The sequence below is a fragment of the Notolepis coatsorum genome (assembly GCF_963971535.1).
Source record: "Notolepis coatsorum genome assembly, chromosome: 6".
Classification (NCBI taxonomy): domain Eukaryota; kingdom Metazoa; phylum Chordata; class Actinopteri; order Aulopiformes; family Paralepididae; genus Notolepis; species Notolepis coatsorum.
The window spans coordinates 107,351,933-107,375,782 of NC_140170.1; the positions used below are offsets into that span (position 1 = coordinate 107,351,933).

The following is a 23,850-nucleotide window of genomic DNA, read 5'->3' on the forward strand; positions in this document are numbered from 1 at the left end:
AAAACACAATATATAGACAAAGAGTCTGTTGAAGTATAAATAAAACATATATTAAGACATATAAAAAGAAAGTCAAACAAGCATCTTTGTTTATCATACTACCGTTAAGGACCTTTAAAGAGTAGTGTGAAGACTGAAGACGTCGATAGAAAAACCATTGGCAATCAATCATTTCAAGCACATTCATATGTACAGGACAACACATATTGTAGTCTAGACAGTGGCGAGACTCTACACATTTGTTGTTTAGACACGTGTAGATGGTTCTGGTGGGACGCTGGAGGAGACAAAACCAAATGAGATTCTATGTATGGGATGCTGAATGAATTAGTACTGTTACGGCTCAGGGGATTGAGTGGCCAAATGAAAATGATTCGTTTTGTGCTCGAGTGAAAAATCCATCCAGTGTTACTTAAGGAGAAAACCCCAAATCTGTCTATTTTTCTTTTTTTTCCCATTTGGCTGACGTGGTAGGGGGAAAAGGATTGGCCACTTAATACCCTGACCGCCACGCAAGGCTGCGTACTGTCTACTATGTTGAAGTGGTCATTGAGGCTGTTTCCTGTTCCTCCTCCACCTCTTAAACAAGCGCCTTTTCCTCAGATGGTGATGAAGGCTCCCTGGTCACTGTTGGCTGATTCTGGCACCACACAGCGTCCCCTCCGCCTGGTCACACGTCGCTTTCGGTGGAATTTAGCATAACAACGGAACCCTATAGGATAAAATAGACAGATGGTTAGGTTTGCTCCGTGCCTTAGGCACAGGTAGGTTGAGTAGACGTAACACAAAAAGCTACTTGAAAAGTCACTATGCATTGCCTTTGTGTGAGTGTGCCATGTGTTTTGATGGATAACAAAGTCAACCGGAAAATGTTTGTTTTTTCAACTTAGAAATTTGCATTTAGATGTTCTGAACTTCCATGTGAAGTTTGGTGCAAATACACATTTCCCTCAGTGAGTTAAAGCCATTTATTTTGACATTTTCCTGGGCATTTTCTTTAGCAGTCAATCACGCTTATGCAGATTTTGGTATAGATATTGGCACTTCATATATTGACAATGGCCACATCAATTTAGGGAATAAACCAAACTGCAAACACAGTAAATTCAACTTGCCTGGAAGCCATGATTTTTCTATCCTTCCTACAACATCTTTCCTAAGTTGCTGTTCACTATCATTCAACTCCTCATTATACCACCTACCCAAACTTTTCACGGGCTTGTCCCTTATAGATGGAATTTCCTCCTCATCTATGTAAAACTTTCTCTCTACTACCTTCCCCCTGGTCAATAAAATGCTTCTCGATTTACTAGGCTTAATCTTCATCCTAGCCCATTTGAGATGATCATTTAACTTCTCTAGTAGTTCTCTAGTTAAATCTAGTAGTTAAATGGCGGCACGGTGGTGTAGTGGTTAACACAGCTAGAAAGTCCTGGGTTTGCCGGGGGATCTCCCGGGCCTTTCAGTGTGGAGTTTGCATGTTCTCCCCGTGCTCGCAAGGGTTTCCCCTCCCAATAAGATAAACCCAATGGAAAAACATGCAGAACAGATCGCTAACGCTGTTGGATTGGTCCCCGGGCGCGGCCCCACGCCGCAGCCCATGTCTGATCCCGACTGCCCTTGGGGGGAAGGACGACGGGATGGGAAAAGTGCGGAGAGACATTTCATCGACATAGTGCATCGGCATGTGTGTGTGTGTTCCTGTGGGTCTCCCATCTCGCATATGTGTGTTAATCTGCATGACGATTAAAGACTTCCTCTAGTAACCTTTTGTACTTTTGTACTGCATGGTCACTAATGTCATGTCATCCATGTGTAGACACCTGAATATGTCTAACAATAATTCAATGTGTCTAACCTAATTCCTTGTACTCTACTGTGTTCAGGATAACGTTGTGTAAACTCCCCTTTCTAACATTGACATTTAATAGTGGAGCATGCACTGGACTGCCGCCAGGGGGAGCTGGTGTGGCGTTGGGCAGGAGAGACAACAGAAGAAGAAGGGCTGGCTGAAGGCAGAACTCAGACAGCGGAACAGCCTCTTCATCGTTTCGACACAGAAGCAAGCGGACGCGTAGAGCGCAGCTCTAGACACTAAGGACACGCGAGATATGACCCCCGTCACGGGGCGGGTTAGTAATGTCGTATGCGATAGCTTAGCTTCCAGTTAATGCTAAAGAGACATTGTGAACAAAGAAGCAGACGTGTTACTGCCGAAGAGTGTGGTAGATATTGCACACGTTGCGTTTTAGTTAAAGTATAGGCGGCAGGACAGGGGATCGTCTCGATCCACAGTTTAGCTTCAGTTAGGCCTAGCACCACAGTTTAGCCCGCGTGTCGCAGCAGCGGACTCCTAAACGGACGTCGCCGCACTACACCCACCTCCAGCCGTCGCCTGCCTAACGTCAACCCAGCCTGCCCCTGCCTGTCACAGGTGACAAGCACGGGACCGTTCAACGGCCATCTCGCAACACGGACGTTCGTTGCGGGAGCAGGCCCGCCCTTGGTTAAGTACACACGAGCCAGTTACAGTGAGCACTCCGAGTGCTGGAGCCTGGGGTAAACATTCTCTTTGTGCGCCGCGTGCCCTTTCAGAGGCGAAGAGAATCAGTACTTTGAACTGGGCCGTGTACCATTGATTAGGGGCGCCCCAACATTTGTTATTTTGGGGACTGCCGGCTTAGACAGGTTTTTTGTTTCAACTGTGGGCCCACTGTATTTTCTGGTTAAATGTGTTGCGTAAGCGGGAAGAGCTTTAATCATTGTGCCTCGTGTAAGTGGGAAGAGCTTTAATCATTGTGCCTCGTGTAAGTGAGAAGAGCTTTAATCATTGTGCCTCGTGTAAGTGGGAAGAGCTTTAATCATTGTGTTGTGTAAGCGGGAAGAGCTTTAGTCATGGTGCCTTGTGTTGACAAGAGGATAGCAGCTTAAGTAAAGAGAACTAAATGGGATCACTGTGTGCGTGTCTGTTATAGTGCACTGCAACCTTGCCCAGGCCCGATGGGGCCCGGCCCGGCGGGTTCGGGCTGGGTAGGGCTTTTTTTTTAATAAATAATTCGGGCTCGGCCGGGCCCGGGCACCGCCGTTCTTTTTTTTTTTTTTATTATTATATAACTAGGGTTATAGGATAACCTTCGTTTTCCTTAAGTTTAGTTTTCTCTTTCGCGCAAGCTGTCATCAGAGAAACATTTGGATGTAATTACCGCAGCGTGCAGGGAGAACTCAGGGGACAACTCGATTGGTTGTGTTGGAATATAGCCAGTTGGCAAACGTTTTAATTTGTTCTTGGATGTATGTAGCCGGTTGGCGAAGTTTTGTTAACGTTGTTGTTCAACGCGTTGCTGACGTCAACAGCGAAGTGGTGAGTGATGTTTATTATTTGCTGGGTCGCTGCTGCCCTGTTCTGTTGTGCTTTTCATTATGTTGCTCTGCTCGAAATCTGTTTTCTGTTTTCTGTTTGTTTGTATAGTGACTGAGTAGGCTATTGTGTCGTGTGTGTGTGTGTGTGTGTGTGTGTGTGTGTGTGTGTGTGTGTGTGTGTGTGTGTGTGTGTGTGTGTCAAAGAAGATTCTATAGCCTTCAATACGTTTTACGAGGCTGCATGTGAGTCAGTCTAAGCGAGCACTGGGACGGCATTCTAATAAGAGCGAAACAGGCTATGTAAATGCTTCTTAGTTTTCAGCGTGATATGCGTTATTTAGGCAGACCTATTGGACATTTTCGTTTTTGTTTATTTATTAAGTTAACACTTTAAGTGCCGAAAACGTGTTTAGGCGTCTTTCCTAGCCATGCTAAAGTTGCCGAGGACGCCCTAACTCGTCTTTAATATCAATATTTCAAAAATCTGTGATCGAAATCATATTTTTCCTCCGCAGCCCTGAGACACAGTGCTGGCCTCCTCTCAACCCTCTAGCGGTTCAAGAGCGCCATCTGGTGGCCGATCGGCAGAAGCGCCAAACAGGAAGTCATGTGGATGAAGTGGTGATCACCCATATTACTTCCGGCCACTCTCTATAGCTCCCGCGACTCCATCTTGAAACACTCGATAATAGATCGCTCGTCCTAACTCAATAAACAACGTTATTTGGACGTATATACTATTATACAACCTGGAAATGGACCGGGTATTTCGACATCCCATAATGGAAAACTGTCTATCCCACGCTGATCGCCCAACGGCCCGCGGAGACTGGGGTGAGTTTTAGCGTGTAGTATTACCGTGTTCGACACTAACTGCTATGATGAACATTTGACCCACATTAGATGAATGGTATAACGTTGCCCACGGAATTATAAACGATCCCCCGCCCATCCGGTCATCATCAGATCATACGTAGAAACTTCTAGAAGCACGTCCATTTGAAATTTTTCATCTGGCACCGATCGCTACCAAACTGTATTTGATCATCAATATAATGCATTTGGGGCTATAAATCACGTTCTGGAGAAAGCTGCAGAAAGAGATGAAAACATACTTATACTTTAGATCATATTTTAGTATGAATATGTGAATGAAAAAGTTTAACGTTCATACACCCTGAACAATACATATAGGACATTGAATGGGCCCTAATAATGGCAATCTAGCAATAGAATTTAAAAAGTTATAGCCCTGCAAAGAAGGGGAACTTCTCCATAGACAAATAGAGCTGGCAAGGGATGGTATATCATGAATTTAACCTTCGGCAGTTAAAGTGTTAATATATAAAGTGTTTAGAATATTTAAAACAAATACAAAAAAAATATATTTTAATAATAATAATAATCTTTTTTCGGGTTTTCACGCGGGCTAGGGCTTAAAATATTATTTACAGTCAGGCTTATTTTCGGGCAGGGCCTGAAGTTCACGGGCTCGGGCAGGGCACAGGCTTCATTTCAAGGCCCTTGCAGACCACTAGTCTGTTAATGTGTTGTCTTGTTTAACCCCTTCTTTTCGGGTAAGGTATATTATTGTTTAACCCCTTTTTTTATTTTTTATTTTTTTTTACTTTGACCAGTCAGCTGGTTCTTTTCGCGTTTTATCGCTTTTTCTGGTCAAGTATGACCGACAGAAACAGGTTGAATGGGGGTACAGATGGGGGGAAAGACACTCTGAGAAAGTACGGCTTGTCCGGGAGTCGAACTCGCTACCCCAGATCCGTGACGCGCACGGTTGTCCCCGACGCCGAAATAGCGTTCGAGGTACGCGGTGAGCTACTGGAGCTCCCCCTGTTTAACCCCTTCTTACCCACGGCCTATACATCATTGGGACGGGTCTCTGCTCATCAGCAAGGAAAGGTACTGCTTTGGGGAGAAAGTATATCATCTATCACTACTGCCACCGGGTGTGGGAGGGTACGGGAAGTATTAGGAGAAGTGTGGGTGTGTGGGGAATTACTGCGAGTCGCCCTGAGGGCAAGAAGGACCAGCGCACCACCCCTAGGTTAGTAAATCCTAGGCCCCATCCACTCCCTCTGCTATAGCTCCACTCTAATACTCCTGCACTACAGTCGGGGACTCAGCCGGACTCAGATCTGCTGCGTTCCTACTACCTGGTGACAGTGTACATCTACTCTCATAAAGTAGGGATAATCCACCCTGCTACACATGTAAGCCCTTTCTCCTTGGGAATTAGGATTCCTCCTGCTCTATACCAAGCTCTTGTTACAGTATAACCTGTTTATACCATACTACTCTCAATAACCTCCACAAGAATCTGAGTACATCAGGTGCACTTCTATAAATCCAGTAGGGGACTCCATTCGGCCCTGGGGCTGAAGAAGCCTTTGCACGTCTTACTACAGCTTCCACTTCCTTCCACCTTGGTGGCCTAATATCCATCATATACTGTACTCTGTCAAGATTCAAGATTCAAGAGGTTTATTTGTCACATACATACCAGGGCATTCAGTGAAATGCGGGTGGCCATGCCTGCTTTGATTGTGCAATAATACTAAATAATAAAATAGACATAATAAACAGGTAATAAAATAGACATAAAATAGGCATGATAAAGTAGACATGTTAAAGTCCTGAGATAATGTTAGCTACGAATTAAGGCACTGGGTCCTATGTACACTACTATACAATATACAGTTTTTACTCTATATCCTTATGCTATACTTGCTATTTCTAAACTATACTATACAAGAACCACATCAGTTCTTTCCTTAAAGTGACCTTTATTTTCCTTGTTCCTTTAAAGTGTCCTTTCCATTGTGTTTAAAGTGACCGTTTGTGTGTGAGCGAATGCAGAATGTGTGTTACAGTATGTGTGTGTATGTGTGTGCTCATGTGTACTTGTGTGTGGAGAGTTCAGTGTTCAATGTTCTGATGGCCTGGGGGAAGAAGCTGAGCCTTAGTCTCTCTGTTCTTGCTGCGTGTGTGCGTAGGCGCTTGCCTGACCGCAGCAGGCTCTGGATTTGCACCTCCTGTTATATAAGTCCTGCAGGAGTGGTAGTGCAATACCCGTAGTACGCTCTGCTGAGCGCACCACTCTCTGTAGGGCCTTCCTGTCCTGGGCCGTGCTGTTTCCAAACCAGGCAGTGATGTTTCCAGTCAGAATGCTCTCTACAGCCCCGGAATAGAAGGAGTGGAGTATCTTTCCCGATACTCTGAACTTCCTTAATTGTCTCAGGTGATAGAGGCGCTGTTTCGCCTTTTGGTATATCTGGAGGAAGGCCCATTTCTCTATTCTATCCTGTATCTGATATTTTTATACTTATATGGATCCTATAAAATACTATCCTGACTCCCTCCTTCTTCTTTCTCTTCCTCCTAAGTTCTTCTGCCCTCCTGAATATTGCTAATCGATTTCTTAGCACTTCCTGCAAAACATGAATTCCCTCTTTCTCATCCACTGTTGCCTTTCTCCACTGCTTTCTTAGCTGTCACCTCTCTTTCACTAATTTCTCTATTTCTTTCTGCCGTCTGGACCTAACTGATTGCAATCTCTCCACCTTATTTCTCTCAATGATTCAAAATCTTTCAGCGCCATATTCATAAATAATGTCTCACATCTTCTCTCATTTATTTACCACTGTTTTTTTAAGCCCATCTAACACCCTTTTCAAATTCCTGTTAACCATCTCCCATTCTTTCCTTTAATTTCCCCTAGGCCATTTAACTCTAGCTTTTTGCCCACAGCTCTTCTCTCTGACCGGCATGCAGGGAGTATCAAAGTTACATCTCATTTAAAACTAACTTAAAATCATGGTTGAGAGATGGTCAAGTGTGCGACCATTTTAACTGAGGGGTTGTATTTTGGTGTATTTATTTGTATGTATTTTAGTGTATTGTAACCTATACGGATTCATACTGTGTTTTAATTACTGTACTATGTTTTTTAACTGAGGGGTTGTATTTTAATGTATTTGTTTGTATGTATTTTAGTGTATTGTGGCCTATACTGATTCCTACTGTGTTTTAATTATTGTACTATGTTTTAATTATTGTTGTGCTCATGTCACCTGCCCCAGAGACTACAGTTGAAAATTAGCCAACTTGGCTAAACTGGCATATTTACAGTCAAATGTTCCTTAATATGCACTGTCTCTGTATTTTAAACCAATAAATACAAATACAAATACAAATGCTGGCCTCAGTGCCATCTACAGCTGTTGTTACTTTCTGCCACAAGGACAGATCTGGAGCTTCTCTCCCTCTACCGCTCCACCCCTGCACTCATATGCTCTTCTCTATGGTTCAAGTTCTCATCCAACCCAGTCTTGTCCGTTGTAACCATGTAATCTGCCTGTGAGTCATCTTCTGCCTCTGTTCTTGCAGACTCTAGGGGTATTTTTCCTGTATAAGTCGTAGCTTTTTTGGGTGCAGCGAAACTGTTTACAGACTTCGCCTCGGCTGTAATGGGGTGCTAACCCTAACCCCAGACTATCTCACATGGAACAAAGAGTTTTCCTTTCCTACCTTCTCTACATTTCTCTCCCTCACGGACAAATTGAATGGCTGCACCCTCCATCCGATTACATCCTGAATTCACCTGTACTCTTCTACTTTCAATGCATGCCGCTAAGCCTTTCAAAACCTGGTTATGTCACCATGTATACCGCCTTAAGAAAGACTAGTCTGGGCGGTCAGGTGGCGTAGCGGAGATTGCGCTTGTCACCAACGCAAGAGATGCTGAGTTCGAGCCCAGCTCTCGGCGTTGCCACCAGCTTGGCTGGCCGTTCACACTAATACAATTGGCAGTATTAGGGGGTGGGGAAGCTGGCGGGTGGGAATCTGGCGTTGTGGACAGCGACGCCTACAGGTCAGGTCTCGGTGCTTGCTAAGCGGGGCAGGACTTGGTGGAGATAGTGTGCCCTCCCACGCGTTACACTTCACCAATGAGAGTCCTCGCTGCCAAGTGAAAAGACGTCACTGGCTGTCGGCGCACGTCTCGGAGGAAGCGTGCGATCGACTCGGGACGCCCTTGTACCGACTCGTAGGAGAACATGCATACAGCAGCCAGGTAGGGGAGGGGGGGGAATTGGCACAACGACTAATTGGGATGGGGAGAAAATCAGAGAAATCAGAAAAAAAAAAAAAAAAGAAAGACTAGTCTTACAGCCTGACATAATATGCCTCGAAATTGCCGTCTCTAAACACAGTGGACATGGGTCCCCATCTACCCACTGTAGCACAGTACATCATAAGTAGCATCATAAATAGGATTTCTTAAGTCAATATCTAAAAACACAGACACAACAATCTCCCTAACATTGAAATCAGAGCATCAAGACTTGAATTAAGTTATATCATCAAGTAAAACCTTTTGGAGTTGGCCCATTAGCATTGCATTTGTGCTCGACTGTGTGCTATTACATCCAAATGTAGGGCTTACAGCTCTGAAAATGTGCCAGTATCACAGCGAAATCACCATGGGTACTGTTATAGTGTGCTATAGTGTCCTATAGAGTTGTTCCACTACTCACTGTCTATGGAGCAGCTCCAGGATTCATCTCTTGATGACATCATCACTAAAGAATTGTCTCTCTGGTATTCAATTTAAGGAGAGACTTGCTCATATTATCATACATAAAATTTAGCTTTACAGTATTATATAAATAACATTAAAGGTGCACTTATGCAGTTTAGAAGGAGGGGGATTTGTTTACATAAACTGTGATTAGTGTACAAAACATATTTACTATACATGTAATCCTTAGAATTATTGTATGTTGGGCGGTTAGGTGGCCGAGCGGAGATTGCGTTCGTCACCAACCCCGGAGCTGTGAGCTGGATTCGCCTCTTCGAATCCAGCTCACAGCTCCGGGGTTGTCACCAGCTTGGCTGGCCGTCTGCACTAATACAATTGGCTGTATTAGAGGGTGGGAGAAGCTGGCGGGGTGGGTCCGGGTCGTTGTAAACAGCGACTCCTACAGTTCGGTCGGGGCGCCTGCTAAGCGCGGATAGGACTTGAGGGGGATAGTGTGATCCTCCCACACGCTACGCCCTCTCGATGAGAATCCGCGCTGCCAGGTGAAAAGAAGCGGTGATTGGCTGGACGTGTGTCGGAGGAAGCACGTGGTAGCCTCCACTCTCCCAGATGATCTGACTGTGGGGGGTAAGTGCGCAGCGACCAGGAAGGGACTGGGAATTGGCATACGACTAACATTGGGATGGGAGAAAAATCGGAGGAAAATGGAGGGGGAAAAAGACCAATAAAAAAAAAAATTATTGTATGTTATGTCATCAAAAATCTAAACAAACAATAATTTTGTGGCACCGTGAACCTTCTTTGAATGTTTCTAAACAGAATTGCAGGTCATGCCATTGTAAACAATCGCAGTGAAATAGGCAGATTTCTAGCTTCAGTGTCCCAGGGATTCAGTTTTCCCAGTTTGTTTATTGAGTTATGAAAATATACCATTATAACCAACATACCATACCAATAGTACTACTCTCTCCTCACTCACCTTCTTCACACATGCAGTCATCATAGCACTTGTTGTTGAGCCCTCTGTTGTGAGGTTTACACTCATGTTGTCTTAGGTCACAGCAGGACCCTAAAGGTGGTTTATAAAGGAGTAAGTATTAGTATTAGTTAGTATTAAATGCTGAATATCACACCATTTCAGAAGTGATATATGTTCTTCTTATGATCTGGGACTGTCCAGTAATTATTTATTTGACAGCTCCCTCCCAAAACCAGTAACGGAAGTACTAAGATTTGAAGATGTAAAATCTAGTCCTGCTCCATAAAGAATTGGGATGAACGGTAGACTGTGAAGAAGAATTATCTGTGGATATTAATAGCAGAACTATAGAATCTCATTGGGATATGAAACCATAAAATCACATACTAAGAGGTCGATTTTCAGAAGAATGTAAAGTGGAATGTTGGCCAGATGCACGTCTCTCTCAGTTCCTGCTCTGCACTTGGCTCAAGCTGTGCCATGTGCCCCTCGGCTTGGCTCGCTCCACACACCACGACCATACAGCCTGTTTCAACTCACCCACAAAGAGCTTTTTCAGACAAAGGATATAGTCTGAAGGCTACAAAAGGCCTGTTTGACCCTTAGGGTTCAGTCAAACATGCATATCATAAACGTTTACTGATTCATGTCTGTTTTCACCTCTTATTCAATTGCGGTCCATTGTTAAAAAATCTTTTAAGTGGGGTATCACTTTCTAATACAGAGCACAGGGGGCAGCGACGTGTTTTCCCAGAAGGCAGGTGAAGGCAGGGAGCAGACTCACTAGGGAGCACTGCTTAGCTTTTTCAAAATAGATTCCCCAAATATACAGTAGGTGTTTAATTGGGGCGTTTTATGTTTTATACTTGAGCCCCTTTTGAAAATCTTCCATCCACTGTTTATTTAAGCATCTCTTCAGACTTTACATCTTGACGTGTTAGTTCTCCCGGCGGCTGGCTTTGGGAGAAGATTATTCGTTTTTTGTGGAGCACAGGGAGATAGATGTCCGGTCCAGACTGACCTGGGAGACAGTCCAGGTGGTGGTCACATGGCTCAATGGCGTCAGCATCCACCGTCATGTTCCCACTACTCAGGTTCTTACTGCGCCTCTTGTCTGCAGCAGGCAAAAGGAAATGAACCAGATGGACTTGAGACTGTGTTCACATACACGTTAACATTCAGGAGACACAGGAACATCAAGGTTAAGGTCTCAGACAGGATAAGGTTGTTTATATGCATTTTCACATGCCAGGCTACCAGTAGACAGTAGACACACGAGTAAACTGAATATTGCTAGTATTACCATGAAAACATGATTGACACACTGACACAGGCATCTGCATATCCCAACGGTCAGATTTGTATTCTCATGGTTGGAATACGAGGTTATGAGAGCATCCTGAATAATATAGGAATATTAATGTGCAACACACCCAATGAACCTGCTTGATACACAGCACAGGCTCAGACAAGCAGACAGATGCATAAGCCCTTTGATGTCACGTGACAAATACATGAACAGTTTACAGTTTGATGCTGATGCAGTCAAGTAAAGAAGTATTGGGACAGTGATGTAAGAAATAAAAAAGGAAGGGAAATATTTTCTTCTTTGTTGAGCAAATTTGTCTTTCAAATCAAACAATGGCTGTAGAAGTTCAGAATGTTAAATTATTATTATTGGAACGATGACATTCATTATAACAAGTCTCCCAATTTCATGTCAGCATAAGAATTGGGATAAAATGAATGTCAGGTATTGGACCTAACTGTTACATATTTGTTTTCGGGAAGGAGATAAAGGTTTGAATTAATGTGTTATTCAGACATCATCTGTAGTTTGTGTTCAGACATGGATACATGTAATGTTATTTTGGGTTATACAAATAAATCGGATTTGACTTGAATTGAACAATATTTTCTTTGAATTCAGTCTTTCTCTCTAACAATGCAGACCAAGTCCCCTCAATACATTGATGGGATTTTAGGATGTAGGGTGGATTATCCACCAGAACACTCCATGACAGTATGGGGATATGTGGTTGACTCATGGTGGATGACATTCAAGTCAGTCCCTGAGGTGACAAAGAACATATAAATCCTCTATATTGGAAAACAAAGAGAGGCCCAGTTTCAATGAATTTCTCCTGTTCAATTTCTTCACTGATTTCCATCCATACATGTAAGACCATTATTTGACTTAAAATACAAATGTGATTAGCACAGAGGAAAAACAACCAATGTGGCATCACTGCTTCCAATACTCTTTGCATTTAACTGGAAAGGACAGGCTATGGTGTATTTCCAAAACGTATTGTGTAAATTTCCAGTGAATAACACTGTGGGAATGTGTTAAACCCAGATTAACCACTTTTTTTTGGCAGGAAAATGCCCAACATCGAATTGCCTTTACAATTTTGCTGATGTTCACTGTACAACAGAAAACAAATACATAAAAATGTTTGAGGGTGTGTCGTGTGTATGTGTATGTGTGTGTGTGTGTGTGTGTGTGTGTGTGTGTGTGTGTGTGTGTGTGTGTGTGTGTGTGTGTGTGTGTGTGTGTGTGTGTGTGTGTGTGTGCGTGCGTGTGTGTGTGTGCGTGCGTGCACACAAATCAAGCTGATCTTATTCGCTAGTCGATACCAACTGTGTAAAGACAAGCCCCACATCTTTCACAGTCCAAAAAAAAGATGAATTGTAGTTTTAATTTCAAAATGCTTCTCAGCAACCCATTTTCATATGAGGCAATCTCACAAAAGGGGTTTCCACTCCATGGTTGGTAACAGCTTGTGTTACACAAACTATTAAAATGAAATGACTGAAATATTGCAAATTAATGCTGACCTTTCTTTCTGGAAGGCGGCCAGGAGTCCACAGGTTTCATATCCTCATAGTCCGTCCAATCAAACATGGTCATATCCAAAGTTGGCATAACCTCTCCTTGCCCCTTCCCACGGCCTGCCTTCTGGGAACAGGAAGAACACCTTACAATCTCATATTGATGGTTTCTAATGACGTTCCAGTGATAATGAAGCATATAAACCCATGGAGAGACGAGCACTAACACCAGACCTATAAAACACCCTCATAAGGACAGTGGAGCTGGATGCCTATACAGCATACTATATATTACAGCATGCATACATACATGCATAATTACTATATGTACACATAATCACATGCCGCTATATACAACATACATTACATTTGATTACATTTGAAAGTCCTTCAGTAGAACATTAGCATTCATATCATAGCATTCATATCAATCGGGGTGTGATCTTAAACTATAACAATGAGATGTCCCCCCCTGTGTGCTTCATGTCATACTTCTCAAGATGTAATTGTACCTTTTTGCAATGAGGTGGGTATAAACTTGTGACAGTGGTGGCTATGGATTCCCATGGCAGCTAATGTCATTGGTTGACTGTCAATTTATATTGAGGTATGAGTGTCAAAAAGTAAATGTTCCACTGGAGCAAAATATTGCTTTAATCCTGTCTAAGTGACGGAACATCATGTCATCATCACCGCAAATTGCTCAGCCAATAAAATAACGTGAGAAACGAATAAATAATAAAAAAGAAAAAAGTGTCACCTCCCCAAGAAGAGCATAATAATAATGTGGGGTGACAGTGGCTGGGAGTGGAAGGTAGGCGGAAGGTTCCCGGTTTGATTCCTGCTCCTCCCAGACAGCGTGTCGAAGTGTCCTTGGGCAAGACACTTAACCCCTAATTGCTCCCGATGAGCAGGTTGGCACCTTGCATGGTCGCCTCCGCTATCGGTGTGTGAATGTGTGAGTGAATGGGTGAATGTGAGGAACAAAATTGTAAAGCGCTTCGGATAAAAGCGCTATATAAATGCACCATTTATTTATTTATTTATTTAATGTTAGAGAATGTAAATTCAGCCAACAACAGGCCTCAAGAGAGAAGTCTCTGAGGGGACGTCAGACTCCAGAGGAAAATCTATCAAAACGTAAGGATGTTATGCTAGGCTCTCCTCCAAATCATCGATCCGCATCCGCGATCCGTTTCCTTTCACCCTCAGGAGGTATACGGGAACATCAATTAGATTAATTGCGTGGGGCTACAAGTGCTCGGCTGCTCATTTAGTCATCAACATGGATCGAACATTAATTAAGAACCCCTTGCAGCGCTCCCGTGTCATTGAACCCCTGGTCCAGGCGTGAGCAGTGCTTGTTATACTGCGGGCCAATATCTGTCTGCTCTCTGAATAAAGACATGCACGGTCTCCTGGGCTCTGTGGCAGCTTGTAAACAGCATACCAAGCAGTCTGACGGACCAGTCCGCAGACATCAAACACTAACACTGGCCTGTAAAGCCACACAGCTCCACCATAACCCAGTTAGTTGGGGAGAGTTACGACGAGGTCTAAACTATACCTTCAAACCAGAGACACAGGATACTACATCCCACATCCATGGACGGGATGAAAACGGATTATTATTTACCGCGGTCAACATTTCATCTTAACGGTGTGTGTGTGTATATGCACGTGCATGCAAGCGCACACTCACTCACCTGTGTGTGTGTGTGTGTGTGTGTGTGTGTGTGTGTGTGTGTGTGTGTGTGTGTGTGTGTGTGTGTGTGTGTGTGTGCGTGTGTGTGTGTGTGTGTGTGTGTGTGTGTGTATGCGTGCGCGCGTGTGTTTCCCTTACTACTGAATAGGTGGGATGGACCACCCTGCTTAGAGCAGCTGCCATCCTGCCTGAAAGAATTCAGTTTGTATTGGTTTCAATAGAAAGCTTTAGTATCACATGAGGCCTTTCCACTCAGCCAAGAGGAAAATCGGGGGGGGGGGGGGGTACACTGGTGTGTGTGTGTGTGTGTGTGTGTGTGTGTGTGTGTGTGTGTATGTGTGTGTGTGTGTGTGTGTGTGTGTGTGTGTGTGTGTGTGTGTGTGTGTGTGTGTGTGTGTGTGTGTGTGTGTGTGTGTGTGTGTGTGTGTGTGTGTGTGTGTGTGTGTGTGCGTGCGTGTGTGTGTGTGTGTGTGTGTGTGTGTGTGTGCGCATGCATTTGTAATTAAAGTCGAGGCAGCGTGCTGGGAGAAGGACAGATGGTTGTGAGGAAAACTCCCATCAACCTCTCACCTCACCCACTTGCAAAGACCCCCCACTGAACACGTCTAACAGATACCGGAGGACAGATAAAAGGTGCTCCAGAAAGTCAATTCAATAGATGGATTTACTCAGATTATAACAGGGGGGGGTATGAGAACAGTTCACTCGAGTTGACTTGGAGGGCGTGTATGTTATTGTGGTCATATCTATCACACAAATATGATCACAGTGAATTGAAGGAGGCCTGCCACAACAACGGAAAGGAATTGTCATTTTCCAAGATGAGAACTTTGTGGCAGCATAATGGTTGTAATGGGCCCCCATTTCCCCCATACACTGGAGTCACACTGAGGCCTTCAAATGAGCACTTGGGTTTCATTGGGAGTTACCTGGGGCTTGGTGGAGGCTGGGGGCAGCGTTGGGGGATGCTCGTTCATCACCGTGGTAACCAAGGAAGAGCCCAAGCCAAAGACAGCGGCGACGGGGGAGGGGTTTTGTTCAGTGGGCGGAGTCACGCTGAGAGAGGGGGAGGCGGTAGAGGAGGACGGGAGCTCCTCGAACAGATCGCTGTCCTTCAGAACAGAGCTCAGCTCAGGCTCGGGAAGAAAGCCTGGACAAAGACAGAGGTGGGGGAGGAGAGAAGAAGAGAGGAGAAGAGAGGAGAGGAGAGGAGAGGAGAGGAGAGGAGAGGAGAGGAGAGGAGAGGAGAGGAGAGGAGAGGAGAGGAGAGGAGAGGAGAGGAGAGGAGAGGAGAGGAGAGGAGAGGAGAGGAGAGGCTACAGTATAACTGTACTGAGGATATAGATCTAGGACCCGAAGACAAGAATATCTATTATACACTGTGTACACTGTATACTGTGGTATAAATAACTAAACTCAAAGTACAGTACACCTCTGTTATCTGATGCTTGTCCCATAGAGGAAACAAAAAAACACATCACCAAAGGGTTTTAGTGGTTTTAGTGAAAATCCTTTGAGGCCTCACCTTTCATATGGCGCCCCTTGTCGCGCCGACTTCCATGTCTCCTGACCTCAAAGTGGTGCCCGTGCCCGTGTCCGTGCCCCCTCCCCCCCTTGCGCGTCCCCAGAGGGTGGTTATCCCGGGCCTGGGATGGATTCTTGATGCCCAGACGAGCCCTGTCTCTCTCCCTGCCAGGACCCATCTCCAGCCTCACTGGGCTCAGGCTCTCCAGCCCCATGCCGTCATCCTCCGGCCGGGCCAGAGGATGCAGGGACCTGTGAGAGAGCAGGCCGGCTCCACCTTTGGCACCGCGGCCCCCCTGGCTCCCGTGCCCTCCGCGCTCCCTGCCGTAGCCGTGGCCCTGCAGAGCTTGCTCGGCGTACTGCAGGGCGTTGCTGCCACCCGCTGAGGTCTGTGCCAGTCTCCTCTTGCCGTGAGCGATTCCGTGCTCAGCGCTGTGGGAAACTGCCAGGGTGGCGAGCAGAAATGCCAGGAGCAGACGCCAAGAGAAAGACATTGTCTGTAGACACAGCGCCACCTGCTGGAAAGAGAACACATGTCAATTGTGGGTGACTGGCAATAATGATGATGAATGATGATCATGATGATCGTGGAGGCCAGTAATAAACTATGTTTAATATATCATATGAATTAAGCAGGTTTGGGGAGGGCGTACCAATTTCTGTGTTTTGGACCTGGCTTAATGTAGTCCATAGTGCAGGCAGAGAGAACCCACACACTGCCGAGTGGATGAGCCCGCATGGTGCTCCAGAGTACAGTGCACAGTGTATACAGTGCAACACACAGTGTGAGTATTCCGTCACTGGAATCTTCTTCTGGACAAACATCAGAGTCACATAGATTAGTGTAGCTTCCCTCAGAGGGATATCCCTCCGTTTGCTATGAACCTAAAGCCACTGCCGTCAGTCACTGTCCTGGGAGACCTCAAGTACACATGTTCTCTCTCTGTGTTCTTTCTCCACTAAGTCATCTTCATCCCCCGTCAGCCCTCCTCTCTCTCTCTCTCTCTCTCTCTCTCTCTCTCTCTCTCTCTCTCTCTCTCTCTCTCTCTCTCTCTCTCTCTCTCTCTCTCTCTCTCTCTCATTCCCCATCAAACAGCATGCAGCCGTCGTCACAGTGATCAGCACCGGCGTCTTGAGCTATAGTCTATCTGAACTCAGTAGCAGTGAGGAGGAGCCAATATAACGATAGAGAGAGACCCTCACGCTTCTGTTACAAATGACTTCTCGGGGTGCGCACATCGTCTAAGTCGCCTGGGTAGACCATAATAATCCATAATCCAAATGTGAACAAAACAATAGCACCGCTCACCGAAAAGCATTGTTGTGTTACGTATATTAGATTTGCGTTTTGGGAGTATAGTTCATGATACGGAACAGAATATATAATATGTTGTGTTTTGTCTTTTACTTTGATGAGGTGTGGGGTCAATCCATTGCCATAGAAACACAGCACTATGTCTATGCCGTGGCGGTGCGGCTCCTTTGTGTTAAAAGACAGACGGCAGCACGGGGCTGTACAGAAAATCAATAAGGGAGACGTATTGAGCCGCTCATGCTGGTGCGTGTGTGTGTGCACGTGCCGTGTGTGTGTGTGTGTGTATGTGTGCACGTGCCGTGTGTGTGTGTGTATGTGTGCACGTGCGTGTGTGTGTGTGTGTGTGTGTGTGTGTGTGTGTGTGTGTGTGTGTGTGTGTGTGTGTGTGTGTGTGTGTGTGTGTGTGTGTGGTGGGGGAAGTCGATATGATCTTGCCTCCTTCATCATGGTGACACGCCATGTGGGAAACACTCACCCTGGGTTTACAATGCGTTGTTTAGGTGTTTCTAAAAACAGGGCAGGGGGGACAGGGTTTGATTTTGCTGGAAGCCTTGGTAGTTTTGTAGTGCTACTGCAGGCCGGGCTGCTGGAGGTGGGGAGGAGGCCTTGGTAGTTTTGTAGTGCTACTGCAGGCCGGGCTGCCGGAGGTGGGGAGGAGGCCTTGGTAGTTTTGTAGTGCTACTGCAGGCCGGGCTGCTGGAGGTGGGGAGGAGGCCTTGGTAGTTTTGTAGTGCTACTGCAGGCCGGGCTGCTGGAGGTGGGGAGGAGGCCTTGGTAGTTTTGTAGTGCTACTGCAGGCCGGGCTGCCGGAGGTGGGGAGGAGGCCTTGGTAGTTTTGTAGTGCTACTGCAGGCCGGGCTGCTGGAGGTGGGGAGGAGGCCTTGGTAGTTTTGTAGTGCTACTGCAGGCCGGGCTGCCGGAGGTGGGGAGGAGGCCTTGGTAGTTTTGTAGTGCTACTGCAGGCCGGGCTGCTGGGGGTGGGGAGGAGGCCTTGGTAGTTTTGTAGTGCTACTGCAGGCCGGGCTGCTGGGGGTGGGGAGGAGGCCTTGGTAGTTTTGTAGTGCTACTGCAGGCCGGGCTGCTGGAGGTGGGGAGGAGGCCTTGGTAGTTTTGTAGTGCTACTGCAGGCCGGGCTGCTGGGGGATTAGCGGCAGGCAGACTGCTCCGGCTTGCCTCTGGGAGTTCCACCAGCTGTGCAGTTTGCCAACAACAGAGTGGGACTGGCTGTTGAAGTGAGACCTTCGTCTCCAGTGGCCCTTCAGCCGGTGCGGTCGGCCGTATCATCACGCGCAAAGTGTTTGACCGGGCTTAGTGTTCTGCACATTTGACGCCTGAGGCGCTGGCTGGGCTTGGAGTGTTATGGCTCTGCTCATCTTCAAGACAACAAGTGGATGTCATACTAAAACGCTTGAGCGAGAATGGGGAGCGGGGATCCTTGCTTATGTATTTGCTCATAATCTCAAGGGCCCCTCTGTCACCAATTAACACTGTTCATAAAAACATCGTTTTTAATCAACACCCATCAGGGGGTAAACGCCAAATCAGAACGCACCGTGAGACGGAGTCACCTGATACAAACATGAGAGTGGTGGCATGATTAGATGGCACAAAAAAGAATATATATAAAAATGTTTTCTTCCCACACAAAAGAGAGAAGTTGACGCCGCAATAGAAACGGCATGGGCCACGCATCAAACCCGTCCGCAGTACTGCTCCTGAATAGGCCTGTCAGCTCTAAAGAGAAGGAGGATAGAGACGGAGGCTCTGAGCACATCCCTGCACAGCGGTGCCCCATCTCCTTGGAACGCTTTCATGTGCCGCTAACAGGTGGTCCTTTGAGGATACACATGATGGGGCTGATAATGGAGCACTATGGGTGGCGGCCTGGGTTCTGCACTCAGTCCCCGCGAACAACACTGCCTCCTGTCAAACAACGTATTATACATCACAGTGGGATGTTGGTAGGGCACAGCGGGCCCAGCATCTGCTGCTAAGGCTACGGGGAGGCTACATTAGTACAACTGGAAGAGATAAGACAGTGGATGAGACTCTCGACTGCGAGGAGACAGAGAAGGCTTGGAGAGAGGACGTGGACCATACGGTGGACCTTCAGCGGTGATATGGTGACTGTGAACACAACCCATAACTAATTGAGAAAGGCCGAGGACACTATGGCAACACACATCCTGGAGAGCTTTGAGGAACCATACAGTGTGTTATAAAGACGTGGGAGATTAATTTATAGTGTGGTGGAGATAAGTGATCGTAATCTTAGAGCATAAAGGGGCACCTCTGAGGGGCTGCTTCATTAAGATTTGATGAGATCGGAGACCTCTCTTTGGTCCATGACTGATCGGTTAGACCTCAAACACAAGAGCCCCCCACCACATACTTCATAAAACTCCCCCAGAGCCGACAGTGAGTGAATGAGGGGGGTCGGTGAGGCAGAGCAGGGGATACTGTAGCCCTGGCAGTAGATTGCTGTATGTGTGCATCTTTAACCTGGCCTGCTGGGACAGCCAGCCTCCAGGAGCCATCTGCTCCCCTGTTGGAGCAAGGAGCCAAACAAAGACCTCCACACACAGTCTGAGAGAACCAAGCTAGATACACAACAAGCTAGAGGCCACTTTGAATGGGTCTGTTTTTAGTCCCATAAAGTCCCAATTCTATCTTGCCCCTTCCCCCTTGTATCTGTTCTTGTGTTCTTCTATCCCCTGTGTGCTATATTGTACTTTGTGCTACTCTATCCGTGTGTTGGCCTACTGTTGTCCTATTCTCTGACTGTACTGTCTTGTCCTGCTGTGCCTTTTTGTATTTTTGTATTATGAATTGTATGCTTTGACTGTACAGCACTTTGGTTGGCTCTTGAGTTTTTAAACATGCTTTATAAATAAATGACTTGACTTGACTTAAAGAGATTAGAGAGCTAGGTTTTTAAAACAGGAATGTTCTATTTTCCGTTAGATATCAGATTAATGACACAATAAGCTGTTATACACCAGGTTATAGAGCTAGTGTTTGCTTTGGTAATATGGCTAATTAGAGGCTGCCAGGAGCTGTCATCAGCTAAGGCTAAGTTTATCCATTATTACTCGTGGTTCACTCACACACATAACACTGGCTAATAGAGTAGATCATCAGCTACTTAAACCACATTCATTTTACAGATTACAGATGACAGAATCAAATTAAGAAAACAACACAAGGTAAAGACCAAAGTAAACCAAATGAACGTGGTATGAAGTAGGTGATGATGTGCTCTATTAGCCACTGTTATGGGTTGTGTGATTATGTAGCGAGTGTTCATATTGGAGGTATACATACAGTATGTGTACAATCTAAAGCAACTACAGACATTTATTGTGTGTGTTATGGCCATCCTGGGGGGATGCCCCCTCCCCCCTAGAGCCACCTAATGCTATTAGTGGATTGTTCAAGTAAAAATATAAATATCAACAAAATAAAGTATAAGGAACCAATACCACGCAGTTTAGCGCCCACATACTTTCAAGAAACAGAAAAAGTATTCTATGTCCTAAGATGCTGAACATCTTACCTTAGAATAACCTTTTGGGACAAAAAAACAAACAAAAAAAGTCAAACCTATGTCTAGTTTGCACCACTGGATTGCTGTCAATATCAAATAAATAACGAGGACTTTCATTGACCATATTCACACGGCGACCATTTTGCTCATCATGCTCAAGTTGGGATTCCTTAACAGGGTGGGGAAAGGAATCCCAACCGGAGCATGCCACCATGTGAATACGGCCAATGTCTGAGTTAATGTCTGGACATAATGAGCATCTCTCTGCCAGGCTGCCGTGAGCACAATACAAGTTCATCAAGGACCAATACCACTGACTCCAGCTACGTATATCAAATGCTTCCACTCACCAAAGGCCTGCCACACACTATATTGGTGGATTTCACACACTGACTTGAGAGGTTTTTGCAGCTCTGGAGTGTGCATTGGTTGGGGAGGCCCTAGAAACAGCTCCGGGTGATAAAAAAAGAAAGCCATGAGGAGGTTCCATCTGTCAGCGAGCAAAGCGAGGCGGAAGAAAGGAGACACAGAGCCGTTCTGTGGTCATTTAGTCGCAGGTACAACAGATGTGAGGCAAGATCCTACATTGTCACTGTTGCACGGCAACATTACCCACATCCTGCCATGTGGCCCTTATCTTCATGTTGAGTGCACTCGCTGTGCACACACACACACAAACAAGACACGCACGCACGCACACACACACACACACACACACACACACACGGACACACACACACACAGACACAAACAAGACACACACACACGCACGCACGCACGCACGCACACACACACACACACACACACACACACACACACACACACACACACACACACACACACACACACACACCAACAAGACACACACACAGACACCAACAAGACACACACACATATGCATGCACTCACTCACACACACTGATGCACACATTCATATGCATGCATGCACGAACACACATGCATGCACACACGCGCAATCACACACGCGCGCACACACACACGCACACACATGCACGCACACACACACACACACACACACACACACACACACACACACACACACACACACACACACACACACACACACACACACACACACACACACACACACACACACACACACACACACACACACACACACACACACACACACACACACACACACACAGTCACAGCGGGGCAACCTCCTCCAGATACACACATAGAAACTGCTTCCAAAATGCTCTGAGACACAAACAGCACCAGCAGCACAGCAACAGACATCCCACAGAGAGGGGAGAGAATGAGACAGACAAAAGAGATGGAGGGGGGGGGAACTGAGACCTTAGGAGAAAAGAAGACAAAATAGGGTGTGAGATGGAGAGAGAGAGATTAATCCTGTGGTTAATTACAAGGGGGTGGTAGTGGCATCTGAGGAGACCAGCTGGGTGTACTAGTCCGCACAGATACGCCCGGGCTACTACAGACCACAACAACAACTTGTGTTCTACTGGCCTGTGGAGGCCGGACACCTGGCCCTGTGGCTGGCCGTCCGCATGGCATGGGAACAACAGTTGAGGGGGTCACACTGAGAGGTCACTGGGAAACACTGTGTTTACAAATGATCAAGTGAACCATGCAAAGACACTTTCTCGACCCGAGCTTCTCGGACTGGTACAATCTTGAACGCTTGCCAGGACAGAATGAATGCCGCACTTGGCATCGTACAGCTCGCATTCATGACAAGGCTTGTGGATTCTAGGGCTGTCCTCCCAAAAAATAAATATATAGAATAATATATTGAATCGAATGACAGTCGAAGGACTTTCAGATGATTTGATGAGTTGATTTAATCTATGAAATCAGATGTTTCCCAGTGCAATCATGGAGAAGGACCACTTTAATTTGAGTGTCTACCAAAGACATGCTTGTAAATTCAGCATTATGATTAATCGACCAAAGAAGTCTCGGTCGATGAAGACCAAACCGAGCGGTTCATCGACTAACTGACAGCGAGGGTATATATGAGGTCATGGCACAGCACAGCTCCGTATAGGCAGGGGATATCAAGTCATACCACTTCACTTCCTATTAGACGCTATCAGACTAAGTGGTCGTATTATCAACTGTGGTTTAGAACGCGAATAGGAGGACAAATGCTAATATTTTTACAGATATAAGAAGATGACGTTTGTGATGTCCTTATATTAATAATATATTCACTTTCAAATTAATGATCTCTCATGAGTAAATGTCGGGGTTGTTTCCCCTCACAGTGGGGTCCCTCCGTTTTTCTTCTCATCATGCCTTCCTGCTGATTTCCTTGCTTTTAATTAACATACTTGTTAATGATGACACCATAAATACACCACATCTCTGTTACAGTATTCACTTTTTAATGGCATCACACTGAGACCCATTTAAATCTCTCTCTCTCTCTCTCTCTCTCTCCTCTCTCTTTCCTATCAATATTGTTTTTTTTAGTAAGCAACAATCGGTACCGCCAAATAATGTTTAATTCACCTCATCCTCATCATCATCATTTGGACCTGTGCTTTTAAAGCATACACGAAACGACATGAGAAATGAAGTTGATGTAAAACTACTTTTAAATATAAAACAGATGTGTTCATTACAAACATTCAAGTTAGCCGATCACCCACCTAGACGAGGTGATCAGCAATTCAGCTAAATTGTATTATTCCCATTTGACACAATTATTGGTGAGGAGAGAATGGTGGAGCCCATTTCGGGAATTTAGATTTATAAACTTTTTCAAATAAAAAAAATAACGATTGGTTTGGAGCCTATTAGTCCGTTCAGTTGTAAATTCATATCGCACAGACAGGCCTAATGTCTATAAAACAATTATTGCAAACAATATAACTGTTACAACGGCAGAACTGTTATTGAATAATGAATCTTACCCGTGTTTGGTTTTTCTTATAGGTTGATTATAATTGCAGAAGCAACTCAGCTGCAGGTTGATAGCAAATATAGGACCATACGACTGTGGTCCGCTCGCTCACTCGTCGGGATTGGATCTGGT

At 45.5% G+C, this 23,850-nt stretch overlaps 1 protein-coding gene across 2 annotated transcripts; it reads right to left on the reverse strand.

Moving 5' to 3' along the window:
• draxina (dorsal inhibitory axon guidance protein a) lies at positions 1 to 23,850 on the reverse strand. 2 transcript variants are annotated; one of them, XM_084317402.1, is made up of 7 exons: positions 23,729 to 23,850; positions 15,962 to 16,478; positions 15,366 to 15,586; positions 12,738 to 12,858; positions 10,918 to 11,010; positions 9,897 to 9,986; positions 1 to 712 (listed from the first exon to the last, which is right to left on the reverse strand). In XM_084317402.1, the coding sequence occupies exons 2-7, from the start codon at positions 16,452 to 16,454 to the stop codon at positions 600 to 602; spliced, it is 1,131 nt and encodes a 376-aa protein (XP_084173528.1). In that variant the 5' UTR covers positions 16,455 to 16,478; positions 23,729 to 23,850; the 3' UTR covers positions 1 to 599. The 2 variants fall into 2 exon arrangements, with proteins under 2 accessions (XP_084173528.1, XP_084173529.1); XM_084317403.1 differs by having other exon boundaries at positions 15,962 to 16,475; positions 23,729 to 23,817.